Genomic DNA, 27570 nt, shown 5'->3' with positions numbered 1-27570 from the left:
AAATTGGGTAGGTACGTCAGCAATTAGTACAACACAAAACACAATTATGATATCAGTGGGAAAAATATGTACTTCCCCAAATCAATATTGAAAAATTAAATAACAATCGAAAAAATGTGCTTTTGAGTTATGGGTGGTATTGTTTCAAAGCAAAATGAAAGATTCTTTCATGTTTTATCGAAACAATTACTCAAACGCCCACAATTTTAAATGATTATTCAATATTCAAGCTTCCAATTTTCAAGCAGGGAATTTTCTTTCCTTTTTGATAACATCAAAATCCCTTATTCTTGGACACGTGGTAACTTATAAATTTTCACGTGTTTAAAAGTGTTCAAACACGTTTTAAACACATCACTATGTTTTAAAAAAGAAAAAAACCTGTTTTAAAACAAAAGAAAAAGTTTTAAATTAAAAAAAGTTTGTTTTGTTTCTTTTAAAATGGTAAGCAACTTTTAGCATTATGACTTTTGAGGGACTTTTTTGAAAATGACAACAGAGTAGCTGATGTAATCGTTGCAGGTGTTGCGAGTTCATCAGCAGTTTCTTATCACTCAAGTGTGCTAGTTGATATGGATTTTACTATTCCTTTCCAAATTGTTCTTGTAAGTTGTATGATTATTATTTGGTCATTCTAACCCTTTTTCTATTAATTTCTTCAACATATGTACGTAGATATTCAAGTTTCTTTTTCTATCCATGCTGTCGTTTGTACCTTCTCGTATCGTATATATACCTAGTACAAAAGTGGTGTGTATTTTGCAGCGTGTATTCGATTTGAATCAAGTCAGTAGTTTGTAGTTTTCTGCCTGAACTATGGCTTCATATTTTACTAGCCGTTTCACGATATTTCGGTTACCTACTATTCTAGTGAAACATATGAAAAATGTATCCACACTGCAAGTAAGATCATATAGTAAGATTTCATCTCAATACTGTACCTAAGTCTGTGTCATTTTTTGTTGAGTTATTAACCAAAGTTGTTGAAATTTTTTAGAGAAGTTCGGGCAGATTGTCACCTCAGCAACGATATTGTTATAGTACAAAGGTTCCGAAAAGTACGAAAGATTCCCCAGTTGTTCCTACAGGGAATAAGATTTTGTCGGACTCTCGAAATGAAGTGAGTATTTACATCTCTTATGAGATTATATTCATCACTCAGTTCTTTGAGTGATTGTTGCAGTATTATCAAGATGTAACGATATTCATTAAAATATAATTTTTTCACTTTCCAGTACCTTACCAAACTTCCTGAAACAAAAGAGGAGGCAATCATGTTCGTTGGGATGTTACGCCACCATTTGGTAAGCTACATGCAATGTTAAAAAGTTCTCAAGGATATGCTCTCGTTTGTTTTCACGTAAAGATCGAAATCCTATCGATCTACTTACTCAACGAAAATAGTAGACGTTTCAAGTTCTTAGCTCTCTGATGATTATAACCATTCTTAATTGTTTTTTTAGGCTGAAAAGGAGAAGCAAATCCGTTACATGAAGCCATTACTTTCGATTAGAAGAAAAATAGAGACCTATGAAGTGTTGCTAGCGCCCGAACTAACACAAAGAGATCCAGACTCTTTCTTCAATCTTGATCATATCATCCATAGTCGCAACTTCATGGAATTTCACGAAGCGAAGTGGAAAGTCATTATAGCCAAAGATGATTCCAGCGTATCTAGATTAAAAGATTTAATTAATAATAGTAAGATTGTTTCGGAAGACGTTTTCTGCAGAATAATGGGCAGTTTTTTTTCCTTCGCATGTGGCAACATCCCTTCGCTTCCATTGAGTAGTTATTCGCCAGAGGAAATGGAGGTCATCCTACGAGACCACTATGAAATTTACGATCCTATGACGATCAGTTGTGTAACCGATGTGTTAATGCACTTATAATTATTATCATTTCAAGTTGAATAATCTTGTTTTTCGATGTACTTAATGTTACTATTCCCAATATTCAAATACAAGATGTGACCACTAAAAGGAAACATTCCTCAGACGGAAGAAACACCGCATTGTGACTATAAGTAGTTGTTAATTACAGAATATGAATTCATTAAAATGAATATTAATACTGATAAAATTTCTTAATTAAAAATTTATCTTTTAGGATGAAATGATTTTTCAAAACACAGTTTAGTAAAGTAAAGATAGGCCTTTTTGAGCGTACATTTCATTGACAAAAAGTAAAATGATTGGAATCACAGTATTTTTTCTTACTGCTTCGCATGTTGCTGCAGCCGAAGTAGCAGGACCGAGGTACTCTTACTTCAAGGACGAGAATCCTTACTTTTTATTCTCTCATAGAACACCTTACAATATCACTGCTAATACTTTCGCAATACCTATCAAGTTTCCAAGTAAGTTTGTAGAATTTTAGAGTGTCTAATCACTCACCTTTTAGAGTTTAAAATAATATGCCTGGGTAAAATCTATAATATTCTACAGCATGTACTCCTGTTTACATTTGGTCTTACATTCGACATGGAACTCGATACCCTGATAAAGATTTGATCCTGAAAATCAAGGAATTGCCGTCAGTGAGGGATGATGCTGTGAAATTTCACGAAAGCGACAGTAAGTATCTAAGTAATATTTTAATCATTCGCATGATACTGGATAAAACTGTGTACTTATACGAGTGAATATATTTCACGTTGAACTCTACAGAAGGAGGATTACATCCCTTGGATTTGACGAAATTGCAAAAATGGCAATATAATCCTTTGTTAGAGCATTACGACGTAGCAGGTGAACTGACCATGGATGGAGTGAGAGAAATACGAGAACTAAGTAAATGGTTCAAATTGTCGCTAGATAAATTATTGAATTACAAGAAATCGGAAAACTTTGTGGTAAGTGCCATAAATTATCAGAATTTACGCCATTTAGGTACTTTGGCACACACCATACATGAGTATAAAATTGAAATATTTTCTTCGACCAGTTTCAGACATCAGATGCTAATCGTTCTATTGAAAGTGGCATCCATTTTGTGAACATTTTACTCGACACAACTGGTTATAACAGATACGAAAATAATGAAATTCGCAAAAATAAAAAATTACTTCGAGTAAGTAGGCTCAGCTATTACCTACCTGCAATGGGTAAGGATCAATAATATAATATGAATTCAAATCAATTAATCTCATTCTCATTCGTTCGTTTAGTTAACTGATAACTGTCCAAAATATCGAGCAGAAGAAGAGAAACCTTCGGTATTACAAGAATTAAACCTGTTTAAAGTTTCTGCCGAAATGAATAAGACTCTACGCGATGTTAGCAGAAGACTTGGATATGATACGATTCTTCCTTATGGTAAGATGAGTCATGGCTTACAAAAAAAAAAACAAGGTGGCAATATTTGGGCACTTTACTTTTACGAATATTCAATAATATATTTTTTTCAGATGTTGTGGAAGCAATATACGTTTGCTGTGCTTATGAAAGTGGCACGAATCGAAAATTCAAATCTCCTTTCTGCTCGGCTCTTCGTAAAGAAGATTTTAAAGTTAGACTGCTGAAATTTCGAATCATAGATATTATAATTTTTTTTCTTCCTTCTAAACGATAATAATTTATTTTACAAAGGTTTTCGAATACAGAGAAGATTTAGAAATGTATTGGAAAAAAGGATATGGGAACCAATTCACTGAAAAAGTGGCTTGCCCACTTGTACGAGATATGATGAGATCGCTTCAGTAGGTATTATTTGTGTAATACTACAAACGTTCATTTAAAATCAGCAATTTAAAAGTATTAATTTTAATTTTAGGTTCATGGTGGAAAGAAATTCAACGTCGAGAAATGCTATCAGAGGATCATTTTATTTTGGTCATCTAGAAATGATAATGGCAATGTTTGTGAAATTCGGATTATGTTTCGAAGAAGAGCCTTTAAGGCATGACAATTATGAAAAAATGAAAGAAGATCGTAAATGGAGACTTTCGTATAATGGAACATTTGCTTCAAACCTGAATGCAATATTACTTTCGTTAGTAAATAAATTATCATCGCTCTTCCCTCATGGAAAAAAAATAGTACTTTCTGAGTAGTAGTTTTTTAACGGAGTAAAAAGTACTACTTTTTAACACCTTCATGGAGAAATATTAGTAGTTTTAAGTAAAAACTACTACTTTTGTCTAAAAACTAGTTCAAATTACTACTTCGTAAGTAGTAGTTTTGAAGTAGTAATTTTAACTAGTTTTTAGACAAAAGTAGTAGTTTTTACGTAAAACTACTAATATTTCTCCATGAAGGTGTTAAAAAGTAGTACTTTTTACTCCGTTAAAAAACTACTACTCAGAAAGTACTATTTTTTTTCCGTAAGGGTTACTCTTACTAAAATCAAAATTATGTAAAGATATGCTCAATACATTCGAGGTTTTTATTATAGGTGTACTTCAAAAAAACTCTCCGAAAGATACCATGTGGTATTTTATTTTAACGGTCGAGAAATTGTCTTGCCCAAGTGTGGGAAGAGTCCTTGTCCATGGAGTGAACTTAAATCACATTTTGAAACGGTTTTCGATGAAAGTCAATGTAATGCTGATTTCTGTAATGAATGATCGAGTCAGTGAATTTGTACTTTTGATTAATACTCCATCTTATTTACGTTATCAGTATTACATTTCGTTTATAATATTGTTAGATTTCGTTTTTTTCCTTCGTTCAAGCTCATACATTTTTGTAATTTGCAAATTCTAGTTTTTAGTGCCTAGATCTGCATAGCATAGGCAACTTTAATTACTCTGCGATGAATAATGTTGAATTCGGCGCAGCTGAAGGCTGAAGGGTAAAGCTTGGAAGAAATAAAACATGGATAAAAATGGATAGATCATTCGAATTTAGTTTAAGGAAAACGTTAAATGGAATTATAAATGAATTTGAACTATTGAAAATACTCATCTGCAACACTTAGTCCGGCATATGACAATAGGAGTAATTGCACCCCCCCCCCCGCCGATCCTCCGGGACAACATTTTTCGTAAAGGGGACATCCGAAGGAACATTTTAATGCAAAGTTGCCAAAAAAAAAGTTGGCCTTACTTACAAAATGGCGGCCATTTTGATTGACAGGTCAGCCGAAATCGCAGATTTTGCGTTTTAACATAGGACTTGCACAAACTTTTTCAAACTTTACAAAGGTAGATCGAAAGATCATGCAAAAATTTATCACCTGTCCAAATTTCAAGTGCTAAAGTGCGTTTTTCGATTTTTGGTGAATTTTTGAAAATCGAATTTAGGCCAAAAATGAGGGGAAAAATCGAAATTTTATCAAATTGACCAAGAAAGCTGAAATTTGGGATACACCCTATTTTCGACATGCCAAATCGATTGGAAACGGTTTCAACCCGTTTTGAGCAGTTCTGGAGCCTCCAGCAGATTTTTTAAACTCGAAATTTCCACAAAATTCCATCAAATTGGAGTTGTAAAGCTAAAATTCATTCTAAAAACTAATTTCAATACGCTACGAAGTACTGCAGGTGAATTTCAAGTCGTTTTGGAGGCTCCAGCGACTTTTTGAAAATTTCTGAAGCCTCCAGCAGATTTTTGAAACTTTAAATTTTCACAAAATTTCATCAAATAGAGATGGAAAGCTGACATTTACTCTACACTCCAATTTTAACACCCTCTGAAAACGACTTCTGGTGGATTTCAAGTCATTTTAGAGCCTTCAACGACTTTTTTGAAAATTACTGGAGCCTCCAGTAGATTTTTGAAACTTGAAATTTCCCCAAAATGTTATCAAACCAAGATGGAGAGTCGAAATTCATTCTGCACACTAATTTCAATGCGCTACGAAGTTGACTGCTGGTGAATTTCAAGTCTTTTTGGAGCCTCCAGCAACTTTTTGAAAGGTTGTGTGACGTTTTTTTGGAAAATTGAAATTTCCTAAAAGTAGCTGGAAGCTTCAAAACCATTTGAAACCACCAGGTAGTCTGCGAAGTAAATTTCAGCTTGCAAACTCCATTTGATAAATTAATGTTGGGGAAATTTCAAGTTTCAAAAATCTACTGGAGGCTCCAGTAATTTTCAAAAAAGTCGCTGAAGGCCCTAAAATGACTTGAACCCACCTGAAATCGTCTTCAGAGGGTGTTAGAATTGAAGTGTGGAGTAAATTTCAGCTTTCCATCTCCATTTGATGAAATTTTGTAAAAATTTAAAAAATTCAAAATTCTGATGGAGGTTTCAAGAATTTTCACAAAGTCGCTGGAGCCTCCAAAACGACTTGAAATTCACCTGCAGTACTTCGTAGCGTATTGAAATTAGTTTTTAGAATGAATTTTAGCTTTACAACTCCAATTTGATGGAATTTTGTGGGAATTTCAAGTTTAAAAAATCTGCTGGAGGCTCCAGAACTGCTCAAAACGGGTTGAAACCGTTTCCAATCGGTTTGGCATGTCGAAAATAGGGTATATCCCAAATTTCAGTTTTCTTAGTCAATTTGGTAAAATTTTGATTTTTTCCCTCATTTTTGGCCTAAATTCGATTTTCAAAAATTCACCAAAAATCGAAAAACGCACTTTAGCACTTGAAATTTGGACAGGTGATAAATTTTTGCATGATCTTTCGATCTACCTTTGTAAAGTTTGAAAAAGCAAAATCTGCGATTTCGGCTGACAGCTGTCAATCAAAATGGCCGCCATTTTGTAAGTAAGGCCAATTTTTTTTTGGCAACTTTGCATTAAAATGTTCCTTAGGATATCCCCTTTAAGAAAAATGTTGTCCCGGAAGATCGGCGGGGGGGGGGTGCAATTACTCCTATTGTCATATGCCGGACTAACTAGAAAGTATCATTTTCTATTCCATTCAATTCAGGGAGTTGTATTCAAGTTTCAAGTCTCATCGTCAGTCTCAACTCTCAAAACATATTCATAGAGAACTTTACTGCTCGTACAAAATGTGCATTTCAATTAATATTAATTATTAATTAATAAGATTCCTATATAACTCATCTTCAAACTCGAAATCATGACAAATTCTTGTCCTCTCAAAAATGAAAAATTGTCCTATTTCAAAAGTAGGTCACGAAGGTCAACGGAGGTCACGTGGCTTAGTAACTTTCCCAAATCTTTTCTTGGCTACACTGACACCCGTGTGTTTAAAAAATTTGCATGAAGTTATCAAAACACTTCCAAAAATTTGATTACAAATTAGAAATAAATTAGAAATAGGCGATTAAATTAATTATTAGTGTTAAAATGGCTAGTACAGGTGATAGTTTAAATTTGGCCAATGGTAAGTTCACCTCCTACTGTTCTCCATCTCCTAAAATATTACTTATTTAATTTTTAATCACTCGTATAATAATACACCTTGAGATACGAATGACTAAATACCGAATCTTTTGTGTTGAACAGATGTCAAAAAAGCTGTAGAATTATTGGAAAAACTCCACAAAAGTAAGTGAATCATTAACATCCCTATTCACTCATATATGATTCGGTGAATTTCATCTATACGTTTTATATATTGAAGGTGGCGAAGTTCCAGTTTCCAAGCTAACCGCATTACAGAAAGTTCTCCAAAGTGAATTCCTAACAGCGGTTAGAGAAGTTTACGAACATGTTTACGAAACAGTTGATATTCAAGGCTCTCAAGACGTTAGAGCATCGGCCACAGCTAAAGCTACCGTAGCAGCATTTGCAGCCAGCGAAGGGCATGCCCATCCGAGAGTCGTCGAATTACCAAAAACAGAAGAAGGTTTAGGATTTAATGTGATGGGAGGACGAGAGCAAAACTCACCTATTTATATTTCTCGTATTATACCGGGTGGTGTTGCTGATCGACACGGAGGACTGAAACGAGGAGATCAGTTACTATCTGTTAATGGAGTAGTAAGTTGTCAGTCACCGAACGTATATTGATAATATCGAGAATACGTGTTTTGAGAGTCTTTTCTCGTTTCAGAGCGTCGAAGGTGAGAATCACGAGAAAGCTGTAGAGCTTTTGAAACAAGCCCAAGGTTCTGTTAAATTGGTTGTTCGTTATACGCCCAAAGTGCTCGAAGAAATGGAAATGCGATTCGATAAACAACGCGTCGGAGCTGCGAGAAGAAGACAGATATAATTTTTAAAGTATTCGTTTTTTTTTTAGTGTTGATATGAGCGCATTTATTGTATTTTGGCGTTACTGTATGGTTGCGAATTATGAAAGTTGTTATTTATTGTATCGTTGACTAACTTTGTAGCGTTTGATGAGAACAATATGCAATATCTAATGCAATTAGGTTTACGATTATGCTTCTTTTCTTATTTATTCTCTGAAACTTATTCTGTACTATTGTTTCTGTTACAAACTTTCAGTATTATTCTGTCAACATATACTTCCTATTTTACAGAATATCGTCGTTGAATAATTGTTTTACATACATTTTACCGTATCAATAAACGTTCGAATATTTTTAAATTTTATAGAATATTAGATATTTTTATCGAAATCTGTACATAATAATTATATTATTTATTCGTTGATTTTCATTTTTCATTTTTTCTAGGTACATAAATGATGAAAGAATTATTGAGGCAAAGTGGTAAACTGAATCTAAAATAAATGCCTCACACAATCAAGAATACTCGAGTCGGATTAATTAATGCAAAAACGTTTATTGAAAAATATACAGTTATCGACTTTTACAAAATTAAAAAAAAACTAAGAAAACCAACAAAACATGAAAATATCTTCGAATTTGAAAATTACCTACACGTACGATCATAATTTTCGTTTGGCAGTGGACTTGAATTTGTACTTAATCACATGATTTAAATCACTATTTTTAGGCACAGGAGGAATAAACCGTTTGAAAAATTGATTCGGCGGATGCATAACGAAAGATACATCGTTTAGATTATAAAACCATTCATCTTGCGGTCCATAAGTGAAAGTGTAAGGATTGAAGTCTTTACTTGCAGCAGTTTTGCATTGCGTCGGAAGTAGCCATATCACAGCTACGTACTTCTCACTAAAAGTGTCTTCAACTATAACTCTAATTTGAGCATAATAAATAGAATTTTTATTCCTTAAAGATATTATGTCTCCGACTGAATATAGAAAATTGTTATGGAATACTCGAGAGACAACGTCGTATTTGCCCGGAATTGTCGAAGAAGAAATATTCGGCGGTGGTTTGGGTTTGGCGAAGCAGTCTTTAGATTGATCGTTCTCGTTATTGCCTTCAACATCGTGAACTTCTAAGGAGCAGCTTGGTTCTGGCGTTGTTTTCTTTTTCCTTGATCTCGAAGGTGCCATTGATACGGATCTTCAACGTGTATTCTATAATAATGAACTTGATTGACTACTTTATCTACTACATGTAGTATGCTTGTACCATGAGAACTAATTGCACAAATAAAATACATACATACTTGTGTTCCGTTATGCACCAATTCAACGCCGAATGCTTAAAAAATGACACAGGAACTCATTTCTTTTAAAATATGCACATTTTCTGTAAAATCAGCATTTAAAATTTTAATTTTTAACTCTGGAAACTGATGACCAAAAATCTCATCTGTAGCACTAGCACATGACCTGAGGAGAAATTTTTAAAAATATTTCAGCTACGTTCAACCTGATGAACTGGCTCAGTCATTGAGCACAAATCAAAGTAAGCAAAGCAATTCATTTTTTTGAATAATTTCTCATCAAATATTAAAATTAAAATAAAAAATTCCCTATGAGATGATCAATTCGTCAAAATAAAATAAAAATTGGAATAAAATAACTCCAACTAGGATATTTTAAAAAATGACTCATGTGGTGAAAATGCTCAACTTGGTTACAACATGTGAATGCACCTCAGGAGATATTCAAAATTTGATTCCTGTTTGATTTGGTTAGGCAGGAAAATTGATATTTTTGTTACGATAATGTAAGTATTGTTCTTCGTTTTAAAAATTCATGAAATTAATCAATACTTACCAACGCTAGTCGACCAACGAAGTAAGTTTTTCAAGCAAATTTCTATTCAACGGTAGACGTACACTGGCAGACAACGGAGTGATAAGTAAACACCCATCAAATACCCATCACCATACGGCTACGATAGCGTAACGAAGAGGAAAATTATTTCAGCACGTTCGTGTAGTTATCAATGAAATTCAAGTGCTGGTAGCGGTTTTTCGGCGCGTTCAAAAGACTTGAAAATTCACCTTAATTTAACAATGTGATCCAGGTATGCTTTAGAATATTAGTGATACATCGCAGCTTTTCAGAATGAAGCTGAGAAGAAATTTCCTACCAAGTAATGTCGGCGACTGGTCCAGCTTCTTATTCATCGTCGTAATCATACCAGTCTTCTTCTGGTTCGAGCTTTTTATCGTTTTACCCGATTTTTACGATTACTCGTCGATATGGTACTGGATCCATTTCGTAATTGGCAGCTTCATCATGAAGAATATCACGAGTAACTTGTTAGCAGTGATGTTCATCGATACCAGTATTTTTAGCATTTCGATTCCGATGGATAAATGCATAAATTGGCAATTTTGTGATACTTGCCAATTACCTATACCTCCTCGCTGTTGGCATTGTAACATTTGTAATAGATGTATTCTCAAAAGGGACCATCACTGTACATTTTCAGGCTGTTGTGTCGGGCATTTCAATCATCGATTTTTCATTATGTTCTTGTCGTACTTCTTTGTAGGATGTTGTTACGCTTTATATTTCAACTTGTTTTTTATATTGTCTAGAGTAGATTTCGATTATCATAGCATTTTTCAAATTGTTTTCCCAATGATGTTAATTTTACTGGGAATCGATAAGGCCTTAAATCACTGCCTAGTTATTATGTTGGTTTTAAACATCGTAGGCTGTACTATTACTGGAATATTATTGCATTTTCATTTGAAACTTATTTATAAAGGTACCGTTTCTTACGAGTACACTAAAGATAATACTCGTTATGATTTAGGATTAAAGAAAAATATAATTCATTCTTTGGGTACACGTTGGTATTTAACGTGGTTATCGCCTTTTGTAGATTCTCCATTGATTTTTGATGGAGCTGACTGGAGTGTCGATGTACTTAAAACTAAGGCTACATGAGTTAATCTTTCATACTACTTAAGCACAAACTAAGTCATTAAGTTTCTAAATTTTTTTCTTCAATTATTTATATAAGTAAGTTTTGTTACTTTTCATTACCAGTTTATTCGAGTCGCGTGTATTTTTTAAATAAAAAATTTCTCTCGTTTGAATTTTTTTTTTGTATAAAAAATGGTTTATTTAAAAAATGATAAAAACAAATAAGCTCATAATAAGATCACATATTCGTGGCAGTAAAAATAACAATATGAGAAATGGTCGATAAAAATTCAAATGCGAAAATTATATATAAGCTGCCGGTGCAACTGGTAAATTATCTTGGACGGGCTGAGTTTTACCAATTGGTTGATCTGATTTACGCCTCATTTGGTAGAGTTCGCGTAACAACGAAGCTTTCTCTCTTTCCAACGTATTGATTTTCTCGGTTTTATGTCCCACTTCCTATAAAATAATGTAATTAATCGATGACCAAAATAAAACCTAAGTGCAGAAACCAGATACCAAATTCTACTAACTCTCGATAAAACATGATTCTGACGTTTCAACTGGGATAATACTTGAGCATTATTTAAATGAGATGAAGAGTGGACAGCAAGATTCATATGTAGAGGCAAACCATCTCTATCTTCGCTATTACTTTTATTGTTATCGTTACTATAACCGCCCAACGTGGCAAGGTGACGATTAACTTCAAAAATCCTCGCTCTCAATAACTCGATTCTTTCTTGTTGAGCTTCACTGTATTGATCCTGGAATCAAAGTATGACAGCAAAATACAAAATACGAGCTCATATAAAGTTCATTGAACTTACATGAGAGCCCATCCTACAAATGTATTTCATTTTATCTTGAACGATGGCGATTTGTTTCCTATACCATTCCCTAGCTGTTTCAACGGCTTGTAAACCTTCTAGTAAAACTTCTTTCTCCGATTCGATTTGTTTCATTTTCTTAAACTGTAATAAAAAATATTAGGCGGGTATATTAATTAACTAACTGGTGGTAAAATAACCCAATGCTGATAATTACCATATTGCAATCTACTCCATTTTGCAAAGTATGTCTACGCGGTTCTCGTCGCCTTGTGTTGCATTTCTTATGTGACTGCGAATCCGAATAATCAGATGTACCTAAAACAAAGATTCGTTCGACGAATTATTGATTGAAAACCCTTCTGAAAATATCACATTTAAAAAAGAGAAACTATAAGGGAAAAGGTACTACAACGTTACATGAAAAATTCAAAAATTATTCGTACAAATAACGCAAGATTATACCCAACGGTAGACATGTCCACCCTATCATTAAATAAACAATAACTAGGTCACAAAAAGCTATTTTCGTTTTCCGCCAGCGACGAAATTCAAATAAGTAGGTACCTACGTTAAATAATTAAGGACGTAAACTCGTATAATAATCTTTACCATCAGCAACGCTCCTCGTACTAGACATCGTTCGATACGAGCTCGTTGAATGTTTATCATCGTAGAATCCCATTTGCCAATTCTGTAAAGCAACTCGGATCTCATTTTTGTCGATTTTATTCCCATCTTCGGGTTTATTTCGGTGGGGAAAACAAGCAGCTGTTACATTGGTTCGGGGAGGTTTCGGTGGACCCAATAAAACACCGTTGGAACGCTTACTAGCGAAATTTTCTTTACTTTCTTCTTTATTCAGATCGGGTGGTAAATGAGGCATACTTGAAGTACGATGTTGATTTTGTCTCATCGTGTTGCCGAACTGAGCCGCCGAAGCTGAATTTTTACTCCATTGTTTTTCGTTACACGAATTCTTGTTCTCGAACGAATCTAAAATAGGAGCTGATGGTGGTCGCTGAGAAAGATGCTTTTGACAATCGTCATTCAGATCGTCGTTTTTATTACGTGTTTCCATTTGATTACGAAGCAGGCAAATTTTTAAACCAGCGCAGTATCTTTCAAACGATAGTAAACCATTGGGAGGTGTAACTTTGCGAAGACTTTCTATCACTCCTTTAGGTAATTCTGCTACAGAGTTTTCTTGCCATCGAGCTTCGATATCTGAAAACATCGCGATACCAATGTAGTACATGACGTTGAAATCTTATAGAAATGTACCATAAAAGTAGATTAAATCTTACCGCTAAATTTCACCAAACCAGTTCCTTCGTCATCCAAAATATCGAAAAGTGTTTTTAACACATGCAAAAATGGTTTTGGTAACCCATCTAAAGTGTTACTTTTTGCGTTCGTAGCCGGAGGTGAAGATATCATGATGTGTGAAACGTTCGTCACCTGAAATAGAATTGAAAAACAGCTTCGTTACAATAATATTGTATTGACAAATAAATTACAAAATGAATGAAACTTACAGTTGGAACAATAAAAATATGTCATCAATCGAATATCACGACAGAATTCTTTCGAAAATCACACTCATGAGTAAGATAGTTACGAGATTATTCAACGCTTCGATAATTTAATCTGAATTATGCATAGGAATTCATTTGACATACTTTTTTACTAGAGAAATATTCGAAAAACTGAAAGAAATATTTGAGATAACAATTTAAATCACCTGTTAGAGCGTTGGCTTGGTTTGTTGTTTTTTGCAATTCCTTTTTTAGTAAACGTAAACAAAATTCCGGAACTTTGATTGGTTAATTTAAATTTATTAAGACACCAAAATTCGCGAAATTGTTCGCAAATTTACAAGAAAGCAATTTTGTTGTTATACTTCAAGTCTTTAATTGCAATATTGCAAAATTTTTCATAAAATTTTGGACGTTACAATTTAATTTTAATTTACAAATTAAAATTTTTCTGGTAAATTTTTTGGTTCAAAAAAAATCAAACTGATTAAAAGTGAACTTATTCCCTAACTGGGAACACTGATTGAAAATCGAAATGAACTCGAATGAACGATTCGTTCATTTGAAAAAACTTCATGATTCAGTATATGAAAATTTCATATGACGAAAAAAATGAAAGATTCAATTTGTCCATGCTTTCAATCGTGATAATTAAAATTCGTACTGTCGAAATCCAAAAAAAAAAAAAACTTATCAAAGTTATCAATAAAAAAATTTTGAACCATCAAAAAAATTTCGGTAATCGGTTCATTTTCCAAGTTTCTTTGTAAAAAAAACTGACTAAAAACTGTAGTTCTCGATGTGTTAGCTTCCGGTGCAATGAATTCCATTTTGAAAGATGTGCTCTTAAGAAATAAATCCATTTTGAACCAAACAACAGTCAGATGCTTCCGTACCAAAGGTTTTACTCCAGGAAATAAACCCGGCGAAGCACGCACCATACAAGAAATTTTGAGACGTTCGTATATTTATTTCTTGACTGTCATCAAGGTGTGAACGAACTTTATTAATCAGTAAACATTTTCCAGGTCAAAGATTGAAAGATGAAACTCTATACTATAAAATAGATATCGGATTACCTTATTCTAAAAAAATCAGTTCCGAAGAACAAGAAACTCGAAATCAGTATATTAAATCGCTCAAAAGTAATAGAGAATTGGCGAATTTAGCTCGTAAAAATGAAAGTGAGTTGTATACTTCATCATGAATAACAATGGTTATACATTGTATGATTGTAATAATCTCTGTATCATTTCACAGTACAAATTTCATTTGATGAGGTGACTGATGAATGGGTCAAAACCGAAGGTCCTTCTCATCTGAAAAAAATCGCCGATCATTATGGAATATTCGAGCATTTATACGGAGATGCGTTTTTTTACCCGGTTGCTCAGCTAGAGATTGCTTATGAATTGGACAACGGCGAATATGCACCGGTGTGTTATGGAAATCAGATCAAACCCAATGAGGTACGTGAATATCATTTTATTTGAGAGGTTAATGACAATGTGACTTATAAATCTTTCATTTTAGGCGAAGAAAGCACCTGTTGTTAAAATAGAACCAAAAGCAGATACTTACCATACTTTAGTTCTTTGCAATTTGGATGGTCATTTGAATGCCGATGGTAAAGAATACGTTCATTGGTTTGTGTACGTATTTTTTCCCCTTACATCTGGATATATTTGCAATATTTCCGATTGCTTATTCGATTCTTTACTAATTACAGAGGAAATATCCCAAATGGTGATATAAGCAAAGGTGACACGATTTATGAATATTTACAACCTTTCCCTGTCTATGGTAGTGGTTACCATAGGTTAGTGTTTGTATTGTACGAACAAACTCAAAAACTCGACTATTCTTCGTTACCAAGCAAAGATATCCCGAGGTAGAGTATGAATTCTTCCACAAAATATTATCTATTGAAAAAAAAAATGATGCTTATCGTATTTCTTTCATTTTAGTCACAAACACGATAGCAGAACCTTCTTCACATACGATTTCTATAAAGACAGACAGGATATAATAACACCTACGGGTCTACGATTTTTCCAATCTGATTGGGATACTTCGGTGACTGAAGTATTTCATAAAATATTCAACATAGCCGAACCCAGATATGAATTCGAGTTCCCAAAACCGAAAATTAATCCTCAGAAATGGTTCCCTAAAAAAGAACCTTTTAATGTGTAAGTTGAAAAAAAATCGATTTTGCTTTTATTCGAATAGTACTTCGCATTATTTTTCTCGTTTTCTGTTGTAGATATTTGGATAGGTACAGAGACCCGAAAGATGTTTCCAAACAAGTTTTATTGAAAAAATTAAAAACCCATCATCCTTTCATCGCACCGGAACCTCCGCTAAAATACCCTCATGCTCATAGTATGCACGACTGTAAGGATAAACCTACCTGGCTGCAGACTGAAATCAAGAAAGAACGATTGGGTTGGGGTAAACAAGTAAACGATAATTTAGACATCCTTTATCCTGAAAAAATGTAAAATAAAACGTAGTTATAATTTTCAGTTCGGTTTTATTGCAAATTAATTTTCCAAAATGAATAAAAAAAAATATTAAATTAAAAAATATCAACGTCCAAATTCTAAATATGGTAACTGCTAATGCTGTAGTACATAAATGGTAAAAAATTATCAGAGTCTTTCGAAAGAATTTCGTTTTTCGCGTATCAGCGGTAATAGATCTATTTTCGATGCTTTCTTTGGTAACATTTCCGGCGAAATTCGTACGTTTCCTTGAAAAAAAATAAAGAAAAAAGATGGGAATGTAAAAATTATTTTTGAAATGTTGAAATGTTGGATTATTTTTTTTTTTACCGGTCATCCATGTAACTGGACTCGATTGACCGGTCCAAGAACGACATCTGTTGTTCATTTCTACATCTTGAGCGTTTTGTTTTGATTTGAACGTATTTGGTAGAATTATTTCGTTATCGTGAAAAATCTCTTTCATTTTTGCTTGTGTTTTACATTGTTGAACGCAATCTGTGCGGGAAAATTTAATATAAGATTTAATTTCATGAATGGATGAGCTGGTAATTTCCTACTCTACCTTTCCATCTATTAATTGACTTCGTAGCATCTTCTCTCGCTTGTAATAATAATTCGGTCGCTCGTCGTGGTTTAAAATAATTACCAGCGAAATTTTCCAGATCGTATTTTTGGAATCGCTGAAAAAACAAATAAATTAACACATCGAAAGTTTGGAAAAAATTATGAAGCAATATCTATTTTAATTTTTTAAAAGGAACTTCATGTACCGTAGAAAATGAAACTCGAACTCCTTCATTATTCTTATAAAGAAATCAGATGAATTTCGAACAAGATCTACGTAACACTTCACGACTACTGGTGCAATTCAGTCACATTCACAGTGCCATCGTTTACCTGATCTAAAGAATATTTGCGATGAATGTTGAAATCTGGAGACGATGTAGTGCTACTTGATCGACCACTAGACGAATCGCTAAAATAATTCCACGAATATCCGTTGAACGACTCAACATCCGTACTAGAGTTAAATACACCTGAAACATTCCAATGTGGGTGGTACACGTTCCACGAAGAAACCAAGCAATAGTGCGATACATTTATATTCAAATTAATCTACAAAGTGGTCAAAAGCGTTCACGAGTGAAGACGTACTAAAACAAACCGAACACGATTCAATGTACTGATAATTATTATAAAGATGAATTTATTTACACAGCAACACACCTGATCATCACACGATGAAATATTTACAAGATTTTCGCTAGATGTAGATGAACATTCGCACGATGCCAATGACGACGCGTCGGTGGTTTCTAATTTGGCAGGTGCAGTTTTCTGAGACAGTTGAAATTTTTTATTTACATCACCTTTAGGGAACGAAGATCGATTTAAGCAACGTTAATTACTTTTAAGATGATGAGCTATACTACGCGAAATGGCAGATGTGAAGGTTATTTTACGAAGTGAATAAGAGTACTATTTTATTTACAGTCGGTTATTTGCAATACGAGGTATTAGCTTTTTAAGTAGTAAACTATGATTGGTTGAAGCTACCGACAAGTGCGGTTTAGGCATACCAGCTGCTGGAGGGAACTTTATACGTGGATTGATTAACGTTGGTAAATCCCAAGATTGAGATTCTTCGCACCATTTAGCGTCTTCTTTGATTTTATCGATATTTCTGGAAATATATATATTTAACAGTGATAAGTGTTAGTGAGTCGAAAGAAGTAGGTGTCGTTGAAATTTCTTACCTGTAATTACATTCTTTGGATAAAGCTGGCAGCAGATTGTCTAGTATTTGATTGTACAATAATAATTGACGTTCTTGTTTACGAATGGTTTCTAAATAATCGGTACGTTCGTTTTCGAATTCGCTTTGCAAGTCTTGAATTTCTCGATCCAAAGCTTTAACCTGGAGTATATTTTCCGATTACGAACAATCAGTGAGAAAAAATTACACGAATAAAATTTATCTGATTGTAAAAATTACTTTTTGTTTGTATTTTCGTAATAATTCTGTTTTAGCTCGTAATTCATCTTGAATATCGTCGTAAACTTTCAATACTAAAGGTCCCTCTTCATCTTCAACCTTGGCTAAAACTTTGGCCAAAGTATTCAGTCGTTGTTCAGCAGCTCGTTTCTTCTTCAGTCTTTTTTCCTTCAGTTCACGATCGTTAGCTCGTTCACCACCGACCATACTGTTTTGTAACTTCTCCAGTCTATTAAAAAAAAAAAAAAAATTGATTAAAATTTGATCAGCTCAATCTACACACCATTTTGGAATTTCGAAAATAATAAATTACCGTTTGAGAATTTCCAATTGAGCAGTATTAGTTTTTGGTTGATCGCTGAAAAACAAACGACATTAAATAAAAAATGTATTATTAAATTATTAATTAATAAAATTAAATAAAAATTAATTAATAAAGATAGAAATAATATTATTAGCAAATAATAAATAAATAATAATATAAAATTTTAATTATCAGTAAATTAATAGTTTAATTAAAAATAATAATATAAATTGAATTTTCTGAAAATAAATAACTACAGATTGAACAATGAGCACTTACTTTGATATAATTTGATCGACTGGTTCATTATTATTCGCATTAGCAGCGTTTTTTTGAGCATTCTACAAAAAAATAAAAACAAAATTAAGTACTTGATTTGTCGATCTAATTTAGTTTCAAAAATAAAATCAATTTCAATTACTATTTCATTAAGTTTGGAAATTTCTTCTTCGTAACGCATCTTCAAACTATGCAGATCTGCCTGAACTTGACATTTCGATAAATATTCTTCCTCGTATTGTTTTTTCAATTTCTCCACTTCTTTTTCGAATTCTAAGTTCTTATTACTATCCGGAACACCGATTATATCTTCTGGAAAATAGACGTTGATAAAATTGCATATCGCTTCGCCGTAAATACGAACGTTAATAAAATTGCCTAATCTGTTCGCCGTAAATCTGGAATGGACTCGTAGGATTAGGAAAGAAACTTACTTATATTTTGAGCGGTAGGAAAATTGGAATTTTGTTCCAAAAGCTGACGTAATTTTTGTATTTCATCTTGATATTCTCGAAGTTTTGTATCTTTGGGGTCTTCGTTGATGTGAGGCTTATTACAAATATTTTTTGCTCGATTAGCGTATCTTAATGTGGAAAGAGTTTCGTCGTAATTATTATCAGCAGGTGATAAACATGCCACCATTAAAGTTTTCGTGTTACCACCCAAGGAATCCTGTGAAATATTATTAATAAATAATTAAATTTAAATTATTCCTCATTCGAGGATTGAATTGGCTGATTTTTTACTTGTAAAAGCCTGGTTAGTTTCGAGTCTCTGTATGGGATATGTTTGGATTTACCATCGACTAAGGCTGAGATTACGTTACCCAAGGCTGATAAAGATAGGTTAATTTTTGTTGCTTCTTTCAATCTGTCTCCTGTAGCTCCTATATGTTTTTAAAATCAAAAGATTTATTGCTTACCTATTTTATTGACAAAAAAGTTACGTGTATGAAAATTTGAATCTCTTATTCCTCACCAGTCTTAGCTTGTCTCTCACTTCCAGCTAAATCAACCAAGTTAAGTTTTCCTCGTCTGATCGGTGAGCAATAATCGACTAAAGATTGAGATACAGGCATCATTTCCACAGATATCGTAAATATAGAATGACTTCTCGATGAATCGGTGTTCATTAACGTAGCTCCAACTGCTCTGTTTCTCCAGCCTTGCTCCATTAACTTTTGACATTCATGAACATTATGAACGGCATGATATGATAAATCTACGGTCAAAATGTAAAATCAAAATTATTATAATTTAAATACAATTCGCGACACAGCAGAATTTTTATACTAAGCGGATACTAAGATCTTACCACTGACGTAAACACCAGAGTCAGGACTTTCTTTCAAATCCAACCTTTTCTTGGTATTTAAACCTAATAAATCGCGTATCTCTTCGTTATATATTTCTAAATACGACGCCAAAACTAGATACTTATAGTTATCAGCTAAAGAAATCGCTTCGAAAATATGCTCGAAAGCTCGAGGAATTATTCCTCTTTGATTCTCCGGTTCTTGCACGCCTTGCATCGAAAAACTTTTACCACAGCCTGTTTGACCATAAGCGAATATTGTACTGTTATATCCGTCTAGAACACTCTGAAATAAAATTAAAAATCGGAACAAATTAAATGAAAAAATTCCAATTTAGTTATATCATCGTATTATCATACTCAAAGTTTGACATTTTCGGTGCTTACCTCTATTAAAGGGTAGGCAATTTCGTTGTAAATATGTTCTGTCGTTGAAGATTCGTTGTAAACGCCGTCGAATGTGAAGACTTTTGGGGGAGCTGAGTAATCTCCGGGGTGTAATAGAGAGCATGTGCATTTATCCGTGTTCATCTGTACCACGGGCTACGAAAAAATAATAGGTAAAAATTGAAGAAATCTGTACTAAAAAACCTCGTTTTAATTTTTTGAAGCGTTTATTCCAATAATTCCAATTTTATGAATTTTGAAGAGTGGAAAAATCATAAAGTTTTCAAGGAATGTTCAATTTGAGGTCATTTTATACCATAGTGTTACATGAGCCTCTCTATTTGACCATACTACGTACTTCGATTTTACCCAAAAATTTGTAATGAGTTTTATAATTTCACCCCTGCCCCACCTTCTACTTGTCCTTCTACTGTCTCATAGGGTTTAAAAATGGAATTTAAATTTCTTTATACTAAACCTACTGCTACAATTTTTTCGTTTCAATATGACCAATTTGACCAACATCAGTGATCTATCAAATAAAATCAGTTAATACCTAACGTTAGAGTAAATCTGTTTGGGCAATTTTAAAGAGTGTTAAAAAAAATTTTACATCTTTTTTTGAATATAACTTGATATTTGAGAGCTCATTTTTCAATCAAAGTTGACATATTTCAGTCAAATCCCCAAACAGGTTGAAACATGTTCAAACAAACTTAGACAAGTTTAAACAAGTTAAGATATGTTTGAACACTTTTAAACATGTTTATACATAGGCTCAAACCTGTCCATAGAGGTTTCTGGTTTAAACAGGTATAAACATGTGCAGACAGGCTCAACTCGTTTAAACATGTTCAAATATAAGTTGTTTAGACATAACAGGTTTAAACAAGTTTACACATATTTAAACATGTTTACACAGATTTAAATATGTTTAAACAGGATCAAACATGTTTAGACAAATTTAACTTGTTCAACCGCGCTCAAATAATATAGATTCTGACATGTTCAAACAAAACACGTTTAACCCTTTCACACCAGCTGGGACAGCATATGTCCCAACTCCCAAGAACTTTGAATAAATGTGCTGGGAACTTCTGGGACACACTTCATCCACAGATGGGGTCCCAGCAGTAGAGTAAAGTGTCAGGATTCAATTGAGACCACTCACAAAAGCGTGTGTTTCAATCAGGGATGGAAACCGAAATGAAAAAAAATATCGGTTATTTTTTTAGCGGTTATTTTTTTCAAAATTATTTATTATGGTTACGGTTAAGGGTTACGGTTATGACTCAAAAAAATAAGGGTTACGGTTAAAAATAAAGGTTACGGTTTTCTTTCATTTATCGAAAATTAATTGCACTTCAATGTCAAAAAAGTGCGCCTGCAGCCAAAAAAACGAAAAAAAATGCTATTTCACAGCCAATTTTTGAGTTTGAAGAAAATTTTAGACAAATTGAGCCCTTTTTTTCTAAAAAATCATGATAAATGTCATATTTTACACAAAAAAGTAAGATTTTTACTTTAAAAAAATAACCGTTATGTATTTAACCAAAACGAAAAAATGAATCTGTTAAGGTTATGGTTAAAAAATTTCAAATCAATAATTTCGGTTATGGTTACGGTTACGGTTACAGTTTTTTCCTCATTTTAGCGGTTAAAATTCATTTCGGTTAAAAATTTCGGTTACGGTTTCCATCCCTGGTTTCAATACAAAATGTAAAATCTGAGCAACTAATTCGTAGTATCTAATTAAAAATTTATTGCAAACACAGGGAGTGATTGTGCCTGGCAAAGAATTTATATTGGAAAACAGATAGAATAAGCTACATTTTGGTCTAAAAAAAATTAATTAATTTTGATTACCTAATTTTAGAGGGTTTAAAAGTCAAAACAAAAGTGTGAATAAGTTTTATTCAATAATTTTTTGATATTTTTGAGCTGTTTTGGGTGTTATTTTTTTCAAGAAATCGAAAAACAGACAATTTCAGTCTATCAGGAATGTTTTCCTGCATATTACATATATTCAAATTTTATCGAATTTGATGAATTACTCACAGAGAAATCCTCTGTCAAAGGAAATCAATGTCTCAATTTTGGTAAAATTTCATAAAAGTGTTAGCTTTTTGAAATTTTAAGATTTTATTACCAAAAGTGTGATTTTTTAATACTTTTTCTAATTTGCATCCAAAATACAAATTTTTTACATGACTTTTTGCATACTGAAATAATATTCTTGGTATTGTCCCACGTCTGGTCCCAGCAATTTTTGAAAATTTCAAACACTGATGGGACATATGCTGTCTTGGGACAAATTTTCAAAGGACATATGCTGTCTTGGGACAAATTTTCAAAGTCCACAGCTGGGACATATGCGTTCCCACCTTAATATAAAGGTCAGTCAACAAATAAGTTTCCCTCGTTCAGAAAATTAGGAACTTGAAATTTTCAGGGAATCTCGATACAATCTTTGAGCACCACTCTGCAAAATTTCATTTGGATCCATTCAGTTGTTCGCTTATAATGAGAGGTTGAAGATGTGGTAGGAGTTTTATAGCGGGTCCGAGTTCAAACTTAAATTGATTTCACAATGGGGGTTGTGCCAAATTTGCGAGGCATAGTGATGCACTCAACCCTGTTTTCGGTTACCATTGTGTTAAGGAACTTGTTTTCATCATTCTTACACAAATTCTGACTACTATTTTGACATGCAGCAACTTGAACAGCGAAATTTTGTTTGTGACGCAGCACATTCAAATTTAGAGGTACTTAAAATGACTTTCAAAGTTCAATAATGTTTTTTAGGCAGTCAAATATGAAGCATCATGCTCACATATGATGTTTTTGATACTGATATTAAAATTATTGTGTATAATTTCATCAATTTTGGCTGTTGAGTTCGTTTTTGAAACACTATGTTGTGCAACCTACCCTATGATCACTTATCACGCTCGTGCGCTCACCGCTGGATTTCGGTACCACTCACATATTGTTCAAATTAGGACAATTTTTTCTTCATGGAGGATCAGCAGGCATCTGTAAAAATCCATTGACGTATTTTTTTCGAAATTAAAATTTTTTTTTACTCCTCGTTGAGCCACTTGAACTTCGGACACGCTATAAAACTCCTAGCACATCTTCAAACTCTCATTATAAACGAACTACTGAACGGATCCGAATAAAATGTTGCAGAGTGGTGCTCAAAGGTTGTATCAAGATTCCCTGAAAATTTCAAGTTCCTAGGTGTTTTCCTTCCTAATTTTTTGAACGAGGGAAACTTATTTGTTGACTGACCTTTGTATCTTGAGTGTGAGATGTGACCTGAGGAAAAAATCTGTAACAAACTAATGTTGCTTAGAGATGTCCAAAGAATGATTTAATGTAGAAAAAATTGGAGATGGGATGTAAAACCAATATTTGGCGCAAAAGAGTTGAACAAGTATAAACACGTTTAAACACGTTCAAACTGGTTCATACAAGTTGAAATGTGTATGAACCGGTTTAAACAAGTTTAAATGCGTTCAAATATAGGTTTTGACATGTTTAGACAAAACCTGTTTCAATGCGTTGATACAAGTTTAGACACATTCAAACATGTTTAAACAAGTTTGTACAGGCTAACATATGTTTGAATCAGTTTAAACATGTTTAGACAGGTTTCACTTGTTTAATGTTAGATGCATTTAAATTTAAGTTTTAACATAATCAGACAAGACACATTTAAACAAGTTTAAATAATGTTTAAACAGGTTTAACTTGCTTAAACACGTTCAAATGTAAGTTCCAACATGTTCCGACAATTTGCATTTAAACAAGTTTAAACCAATTTGAACAAGTTTAAATATGTTCAGGCAGGTTTTATACTGATATAACTAGGTAAATAGGTTTAAACATGTTTAAACAGGTTTAATTTGTTTAAACACAGTTAAATGTAGATTTTGACATGTTTAGACAAGACACATTTAAAAAGTTTAAACAAAAATGTAAACAAGTTTAAATATGTTTAAACAGGTTTAACTTGCTTAAAACACCTTGAAATGTAAGTTCCAACATGTTCAGACTAGACCCATTATTTAAACAAGTTAAAATATGTTTAAACTAGTTTTATACAAATATAACTAAATAGGTTTAAACATGTTTAGACAGGTTTAATTTGTTTAAACACAGTCAAATGTAGGTTTTGTCATGTTTAGACAAAACACATTTAAACAAATCTAAACACGAGTAAACAGGTTCAGACTGGTTCAAACTTGTTTAGACAGGTGAAAACGCTTTAAACACGTTTAAATAGGTTTAGACGTGTTCAACTTCAGTTTTTAAATAACTTTTGGTTTATTATTATTAACATCACTCATCTTACCGAAGTGAAAAGTGTTTAAGGGGGTAGGTCCGGTAGGTCACTACATTTGTAATTTACCTAGCGTAAAAACTGGAGATTTTTTTCCAAAATTTTCATTTGTCGGAATCAAAGTATGTTTTTTACACGGATTTTGCATAATCATGGTTTATGAATTGTCAAAATCCTGTTGTTTTTTTTTCAAATAAGTACGTATAAAATCAGTTTTTGAAAATCTGGCTGTTCTAAGTGTTCTTTTTACCAGATTGTAAACAGATCAAATCCAGATTATTGAAAATCCATAACCTACGAGGGTATTAGATTATGGGAATTGATTTTGGATTTTACTTCATCAGAATAAATTGAACTGACAAATCCTCCCCGAATTCAGATTATGTATTCTTATAAAATCCGTGTAAAAAACATACGTATTATCAAGGTTGAAAATAAAAAATGAAAGTTTCTTCAACTCAAATATAACCAATTCGATTGGTATAGGTATTTTTCAGAATGTTTAATAGGATATTTACTTCACTGCGGTTAAAATCGCCGATCGATACTTTCGAAAGTCAATCACCTACCTATCACGTCAATTTTGACAATTTTATTCAAAATACGACAAATTCGTCGTCGACAAAATATTTCCCTCGTCTAAATTTTGTTTTTTTAAATATACTAAATGCATCAAAATTGACCTTCCGCAGCCAGAATAATACCTACAACGGTATCTTGTCATCACGCAATCAAAATTTCAGAGAAAAAGATGACATGTAAGTTACGATCGTTTACCTATGCCCTACCCTACGTAGACGTTTTGAAAATTATTTTCCAATATTATTCGGTTTTCCGTTCGTCACTGAAAGAAATATCTAATCAAATATTCAAAGTTGAATAATAAAACAGCGCTGCGAAATACGTTTCAAGTGCGACCATTTTGTATCGACTCGACAGTAGGTACGATGGACGTAAACTTGACCCTATAAAAATTTATCATATTCGTCATCTAACCTGGATTTTGTATCGAGTACCTACCTACATACGTACGAGTAATTTTCTCCGGGGAAAATGGATCGTTCACGTGTAATTAGTAATTACCTTTTATCTACAGATGGTTAAAATTCGCTAAAAATCGGCGATAATATTATTTGAACGTGATTATTTCGTCGATACACAAATGACACCTTTTATCAATAGATCTTGATTGCGTGATGTAGTTTTTTTTTCAAATCATGTATTAGGTATTGCATAAATCTGCAATATTATTATTGTATGTATCGATACAAAATAAATAGCTTTTGTAATTTACTATACCTATTCGGATACTTAATTAAATTGAAATTTTATGTTCAACTCTTCAGATCCTCCTCCACAAGTTGTTTTGTTTTGTTTTTCAAATTTCTCGAGTAAGTACCTAGATAATTGACACATGTGAACTTGAATTTTATGCCTAAGTGAGCATGTTAGAATATTCAAGAATCATGTTGACATTTACCTAGTTCGAATATATTGTTATTACGATATATTTGTATCAAGTTTGTTGTCACGACAACCATAATGTACGAGTTAAGCGACGATTTGAGAAGTGAGATAAGTTGTATCATTGAAAAAAAGCTTTAAAAAGTCAACCACTGTGGAATTAATAATACTAAAATAATAAATACGCAGCCGATCGATGGACGTTGCGTAAAGTTGACCATATTCTCGATATTTTTCATTACAAAGGTTATAGTTTTTAAGAGCTTTGAAAAATTATACCGCGAGTATTGATGCGTAAGGAGAAGGGTATGAGGAGGAGGACGAACATTTTTTTTTATCGAAGTAAATTTCGTGTATAAATAGAATATAGGTACGTAGGTATTAAGTTTCCCTCGTTATGGAAAAGACAGTTTTTTTCCTTTCTCAATTCGTAAGTATAGGAATGGAATTTTAAACGAGGTGCTTAAAAATATTATAAAAAATTCAACGGTAACTAACCTTGCACTTGAGGGCCATTTCTCGGCTATTCATTGGCCTACATCGTACGATCACTTTGACCGCTTCTGACGTCGACGAAGACATTTTTATTTTGAGGTAGAAATTCTGGAAAAATTTATTATATTTGTCAGAGTATTTTTTTTATTTATTTTGTAGATGTGATGGGAATAAAATACAATTTGGAATAATTTACCAGAAAATTTTGATTCGTGAGATTAATGAACTAGAACAAAGGGATGCGAATTTTCCATTGTGATGGCACCTGAAACGTGACACAACAACCTAGTTACCTGGATGAATTTAATATCTACCTTATTATATTGCAATTATATTTGAGATTTATTAGAGGATAATTTTTCTCCCAATTTCTGTAGTTTTTTATTCTCGTGAGAAATTTAATAATAGAAAATGAAAAAAATAAATAAAAAATGTCTATAATAGATAGATATTCGAACGTAGTATAAGCACATACATATTGAGTATGTATATGTATGTTATCAATTGTGTGATAATTAGGCCAAACATGGCAGTTGGCTCCTGCATTCTTGGCGTATACAAACATTTGTACTTCTAAGTGCATAACCCTTCGTATAGGTATTTTGTTTAATTAAGACTAAAAAATATTAAACGTGCCATATCTTAATCACTTCCCATTTTTTTCAACATTTAAAATGTGTATCAAAACATTAACCTATGAGAAAAGAAGCTCTTTCATTACATCGTTTGTTCTTGCAGGATTTTAGTGTATTTTGAAACTAAATCATCATAGTTACCTAGATATGTAGGTATTTCAAACAAATCGTACTCACCGGATGCCAAAATCTCACCAAAAATGGTATTTTTCGAGTCATTTCGTCCACATAATTGTAAATTGTTTGCTAACTTTCGCCGAAATATACTTCGACTTCGATTACAATGACGACGAAAAAGGAACACGGTAAACAAGACTTTGATCGAACATTTATCAACTTTATGGCTTTATGGCGCGAAGTTGAAAAAAAAACGCCGATTTTCCTGTCTGTTTGACGTTGCAATGTTGCCAACCTGGTGGAAGAAACGCATATACCTG

General features: G+C 32.9%; 7 protein-coding genes across 17 annotated transcripts; 4 read left to right on the top strand and 3 right to left on the bottom strand.

The window, feature by feature from the left end:
- The first annotated feature begins 505 nt into the window (after window positions 1-505).
- LOC135834991 (multiple inositol polyphosphate phosphatase 1-like) lies at window positions 506-4649 on the top strand. Its single transcript, XM_065349026.1, has 12 exons — window positions 506-903; window positions 998-1120; window positions 1236-1304; window positions 1464-2359; window positions 2448-2576; window positions 2670-2854; window positions 2947-3072; window positions 3170-3317; window positions 3410-3510; window positions 3591-3700; window positions 3775-3993; window positions 4396-4649. The coding sequence occupies exons 4-12, from the start codon at window positions 2191-2193 to the stop codon at window positions 4565-4567; spliced, it is 1359 nt and encodes a 452-aa protein (XP_065205098.1). The 5' UTR covers window positions 506-903; window positions 998-1120; window positions 1236-1304; window positions 1464-2190; the 3' UTR covers window positions 4568-4649.
- A 2436-nt stretch (window positions 4650-7085) lies between these two features.
- On the top strand, window positions 7086-8476 carry veli (L27 and PDZ_signaling domain-containing protein veli). The gene is made up of 4 exons (XM_065349024.1): window positions 7086-7241; window positions 7364-7405; window positions 7482-7840; window positions 7914-8476. Exons 1-4 carry the CDS (start codon window positions 7205-7207, stop codon window positions 8070-8072), a joined length of 597 nt encoding a protein of 198 aa, XP_065205096.1. The 5' UTR covers window positions 7086-7204; the 3' UTR covers window positions 8073-8476.
- A 238-nt stretch (window positions 8477-8714) lies between these two features.
- LOC135834017 (GATA zinc finger domain-containing protein 1) lies at window positions 8715-9251 on the bottom strand. Its single transcript, XM_065347856.1, has one exon. It carries the CDS (start codon window positions 9249-9251, stop codon window positions 8715-8717), a length of 537 nt encoding a protein of 178 aa, XP_065203928.1.
- A 523-nt stretch (window positions 9252-9774) lies between these two features.
- LOC135834988 (probable palmitoyltransferase ZDHHC24) lies at window positions 9775-11203 on the top strand. Its single transcript, XM_065349022.1, has one exon. The coding sequence runs from the start codon at window positions 10218-10220 to the stop codon at window positions 11049-11051; it is 834 nt and encodes a 277-aa protein (XP_065205094.1). The 5' UTR covers window positions 9775-10217; the 3' UTR covers window positions 11052-11203.
- LOC135834987 (suppressor APC domain-containing protein 2) lies at window positions 11198-13762 on the bottom strand. The gene is made up of 7 exons (XM_065349021.1): window positions 13402-13762; window positions 13171-13324; window positions 12476-13090; window positions 12081-12181; window positions 11864-12007; window positions 11567-11800; window positions 11198-11492 (listed from the first exon to the last, which is right to left on the bottom strand). The coding sequence occupies exons 2-7, from the start codon at window positions 13301-13303 to the stop codon at window positions 11334-11336; spliced, it is 1386 nt and encodes a 461-aa protein (XP_065205093.1). The 5' UTR covers window positions 13304-13324; window positions 13402-13762; the 3' UTR covers window positions 11198-11333.
- Window positions 13763-14107: 345 nt separating this feature from the next.
- On the top strand, window positions 14108-15929 carry mRpL38 (mitochondrial ribosomal protein L38). The gene is made up of 7 exons (XM_065349019.1): window positions 14108-14359; window positions 14430-14585; window positions 14662-14870; window positions 14935-15053; window positions 15131-15292; window positions 15369-15593; window positions 15668-15929. Exons 1-7 carry the CDS (start codon window positions 14221-14223, stop codon window positions 15903-15905), a joined length of 1248 nt encoding a protein of 415 aa, XP_065205091.1. The 5' UTR covers window positions 14108-14220; the 3' UTR covers window positions 15906-15929.
- On the bottom strand, window positions 15851-27521 carry Kif3C (Kinesin family member 3C). 11 transcript variants are annotated; one of them, XM_065349008.1, is made up of 18 exons: window positions 27311-27520; window positions 26695-26763; window positions 26502-26606; window positions 20192-20347; window positions 19805-20090; window positions 19469-19711; window positions 19237-19376; window positions 18925-19162; window positions 18633-18802; window positions 18491-18552; window positions 18221-18265; window positions 17908-18136; window positions 17669-17829; window positions 17492-17595; window positions 17139-17281; window positions 16474-16591; window positions 16239-16406; window positions 15851-16156 (listed from the first exon to the last, which is right to left on the bottom strand). In XM_065349008.1, exons 3-18 carry the CDS (start codon window positions 26583-26585, stop codon window positions 16056-16058), a joined length of 2448 nt encoding a protein of 815 aa, XP_065205080.1. In that variant the 5' UTR covers window positions 26586-26606; window positions 26695-26763; window positions 27311-27520; the 3' UTR covers window positions 15851-16055. The 11 variants fall into 11 exon arrangements, 9 of the variants coding, with proteins under 9 accessions (XP_065205080.1, XP_065205081.1, XP_065205082.1 ...); XR_010556802.1 differs by lacking the exon at window positions 15851-16156 and adding an exon at window positions 16809-16948 and having other exon boundaries at window positions 16392-16406; window positions 27311-27521; XM_065349011.1 differs by lacking the exons at window positions 15851-16156; window positions 16239-16406 and adding an exon at window positions 16809-16948 and having other exon boundaries at window positions 16467-16591; window positions 27311-27521.
- Between the last annotated feature and the right edge of the window lie 49 nt (window positions 27522-27570).

Source organism: Planococcus citri, chromosome 2 (genome assembly GCF_950023065.1).
Source record: "Planococcus citri chromosome 2, ihPlaCitr1.1, whole genome shotgun sequence".
Lineage (NCBI taxonomy): Eukaryota > Metazoa > Arthropoda > Insecta > Hemiptera > Pseudococcidae > Planococcus > Planococcus citri.
The sequence above is the reverse complement of the archived record's forward strand: the minus strand, read 5'-3'. Positions and strand labels throughout refer to the sequence as shown.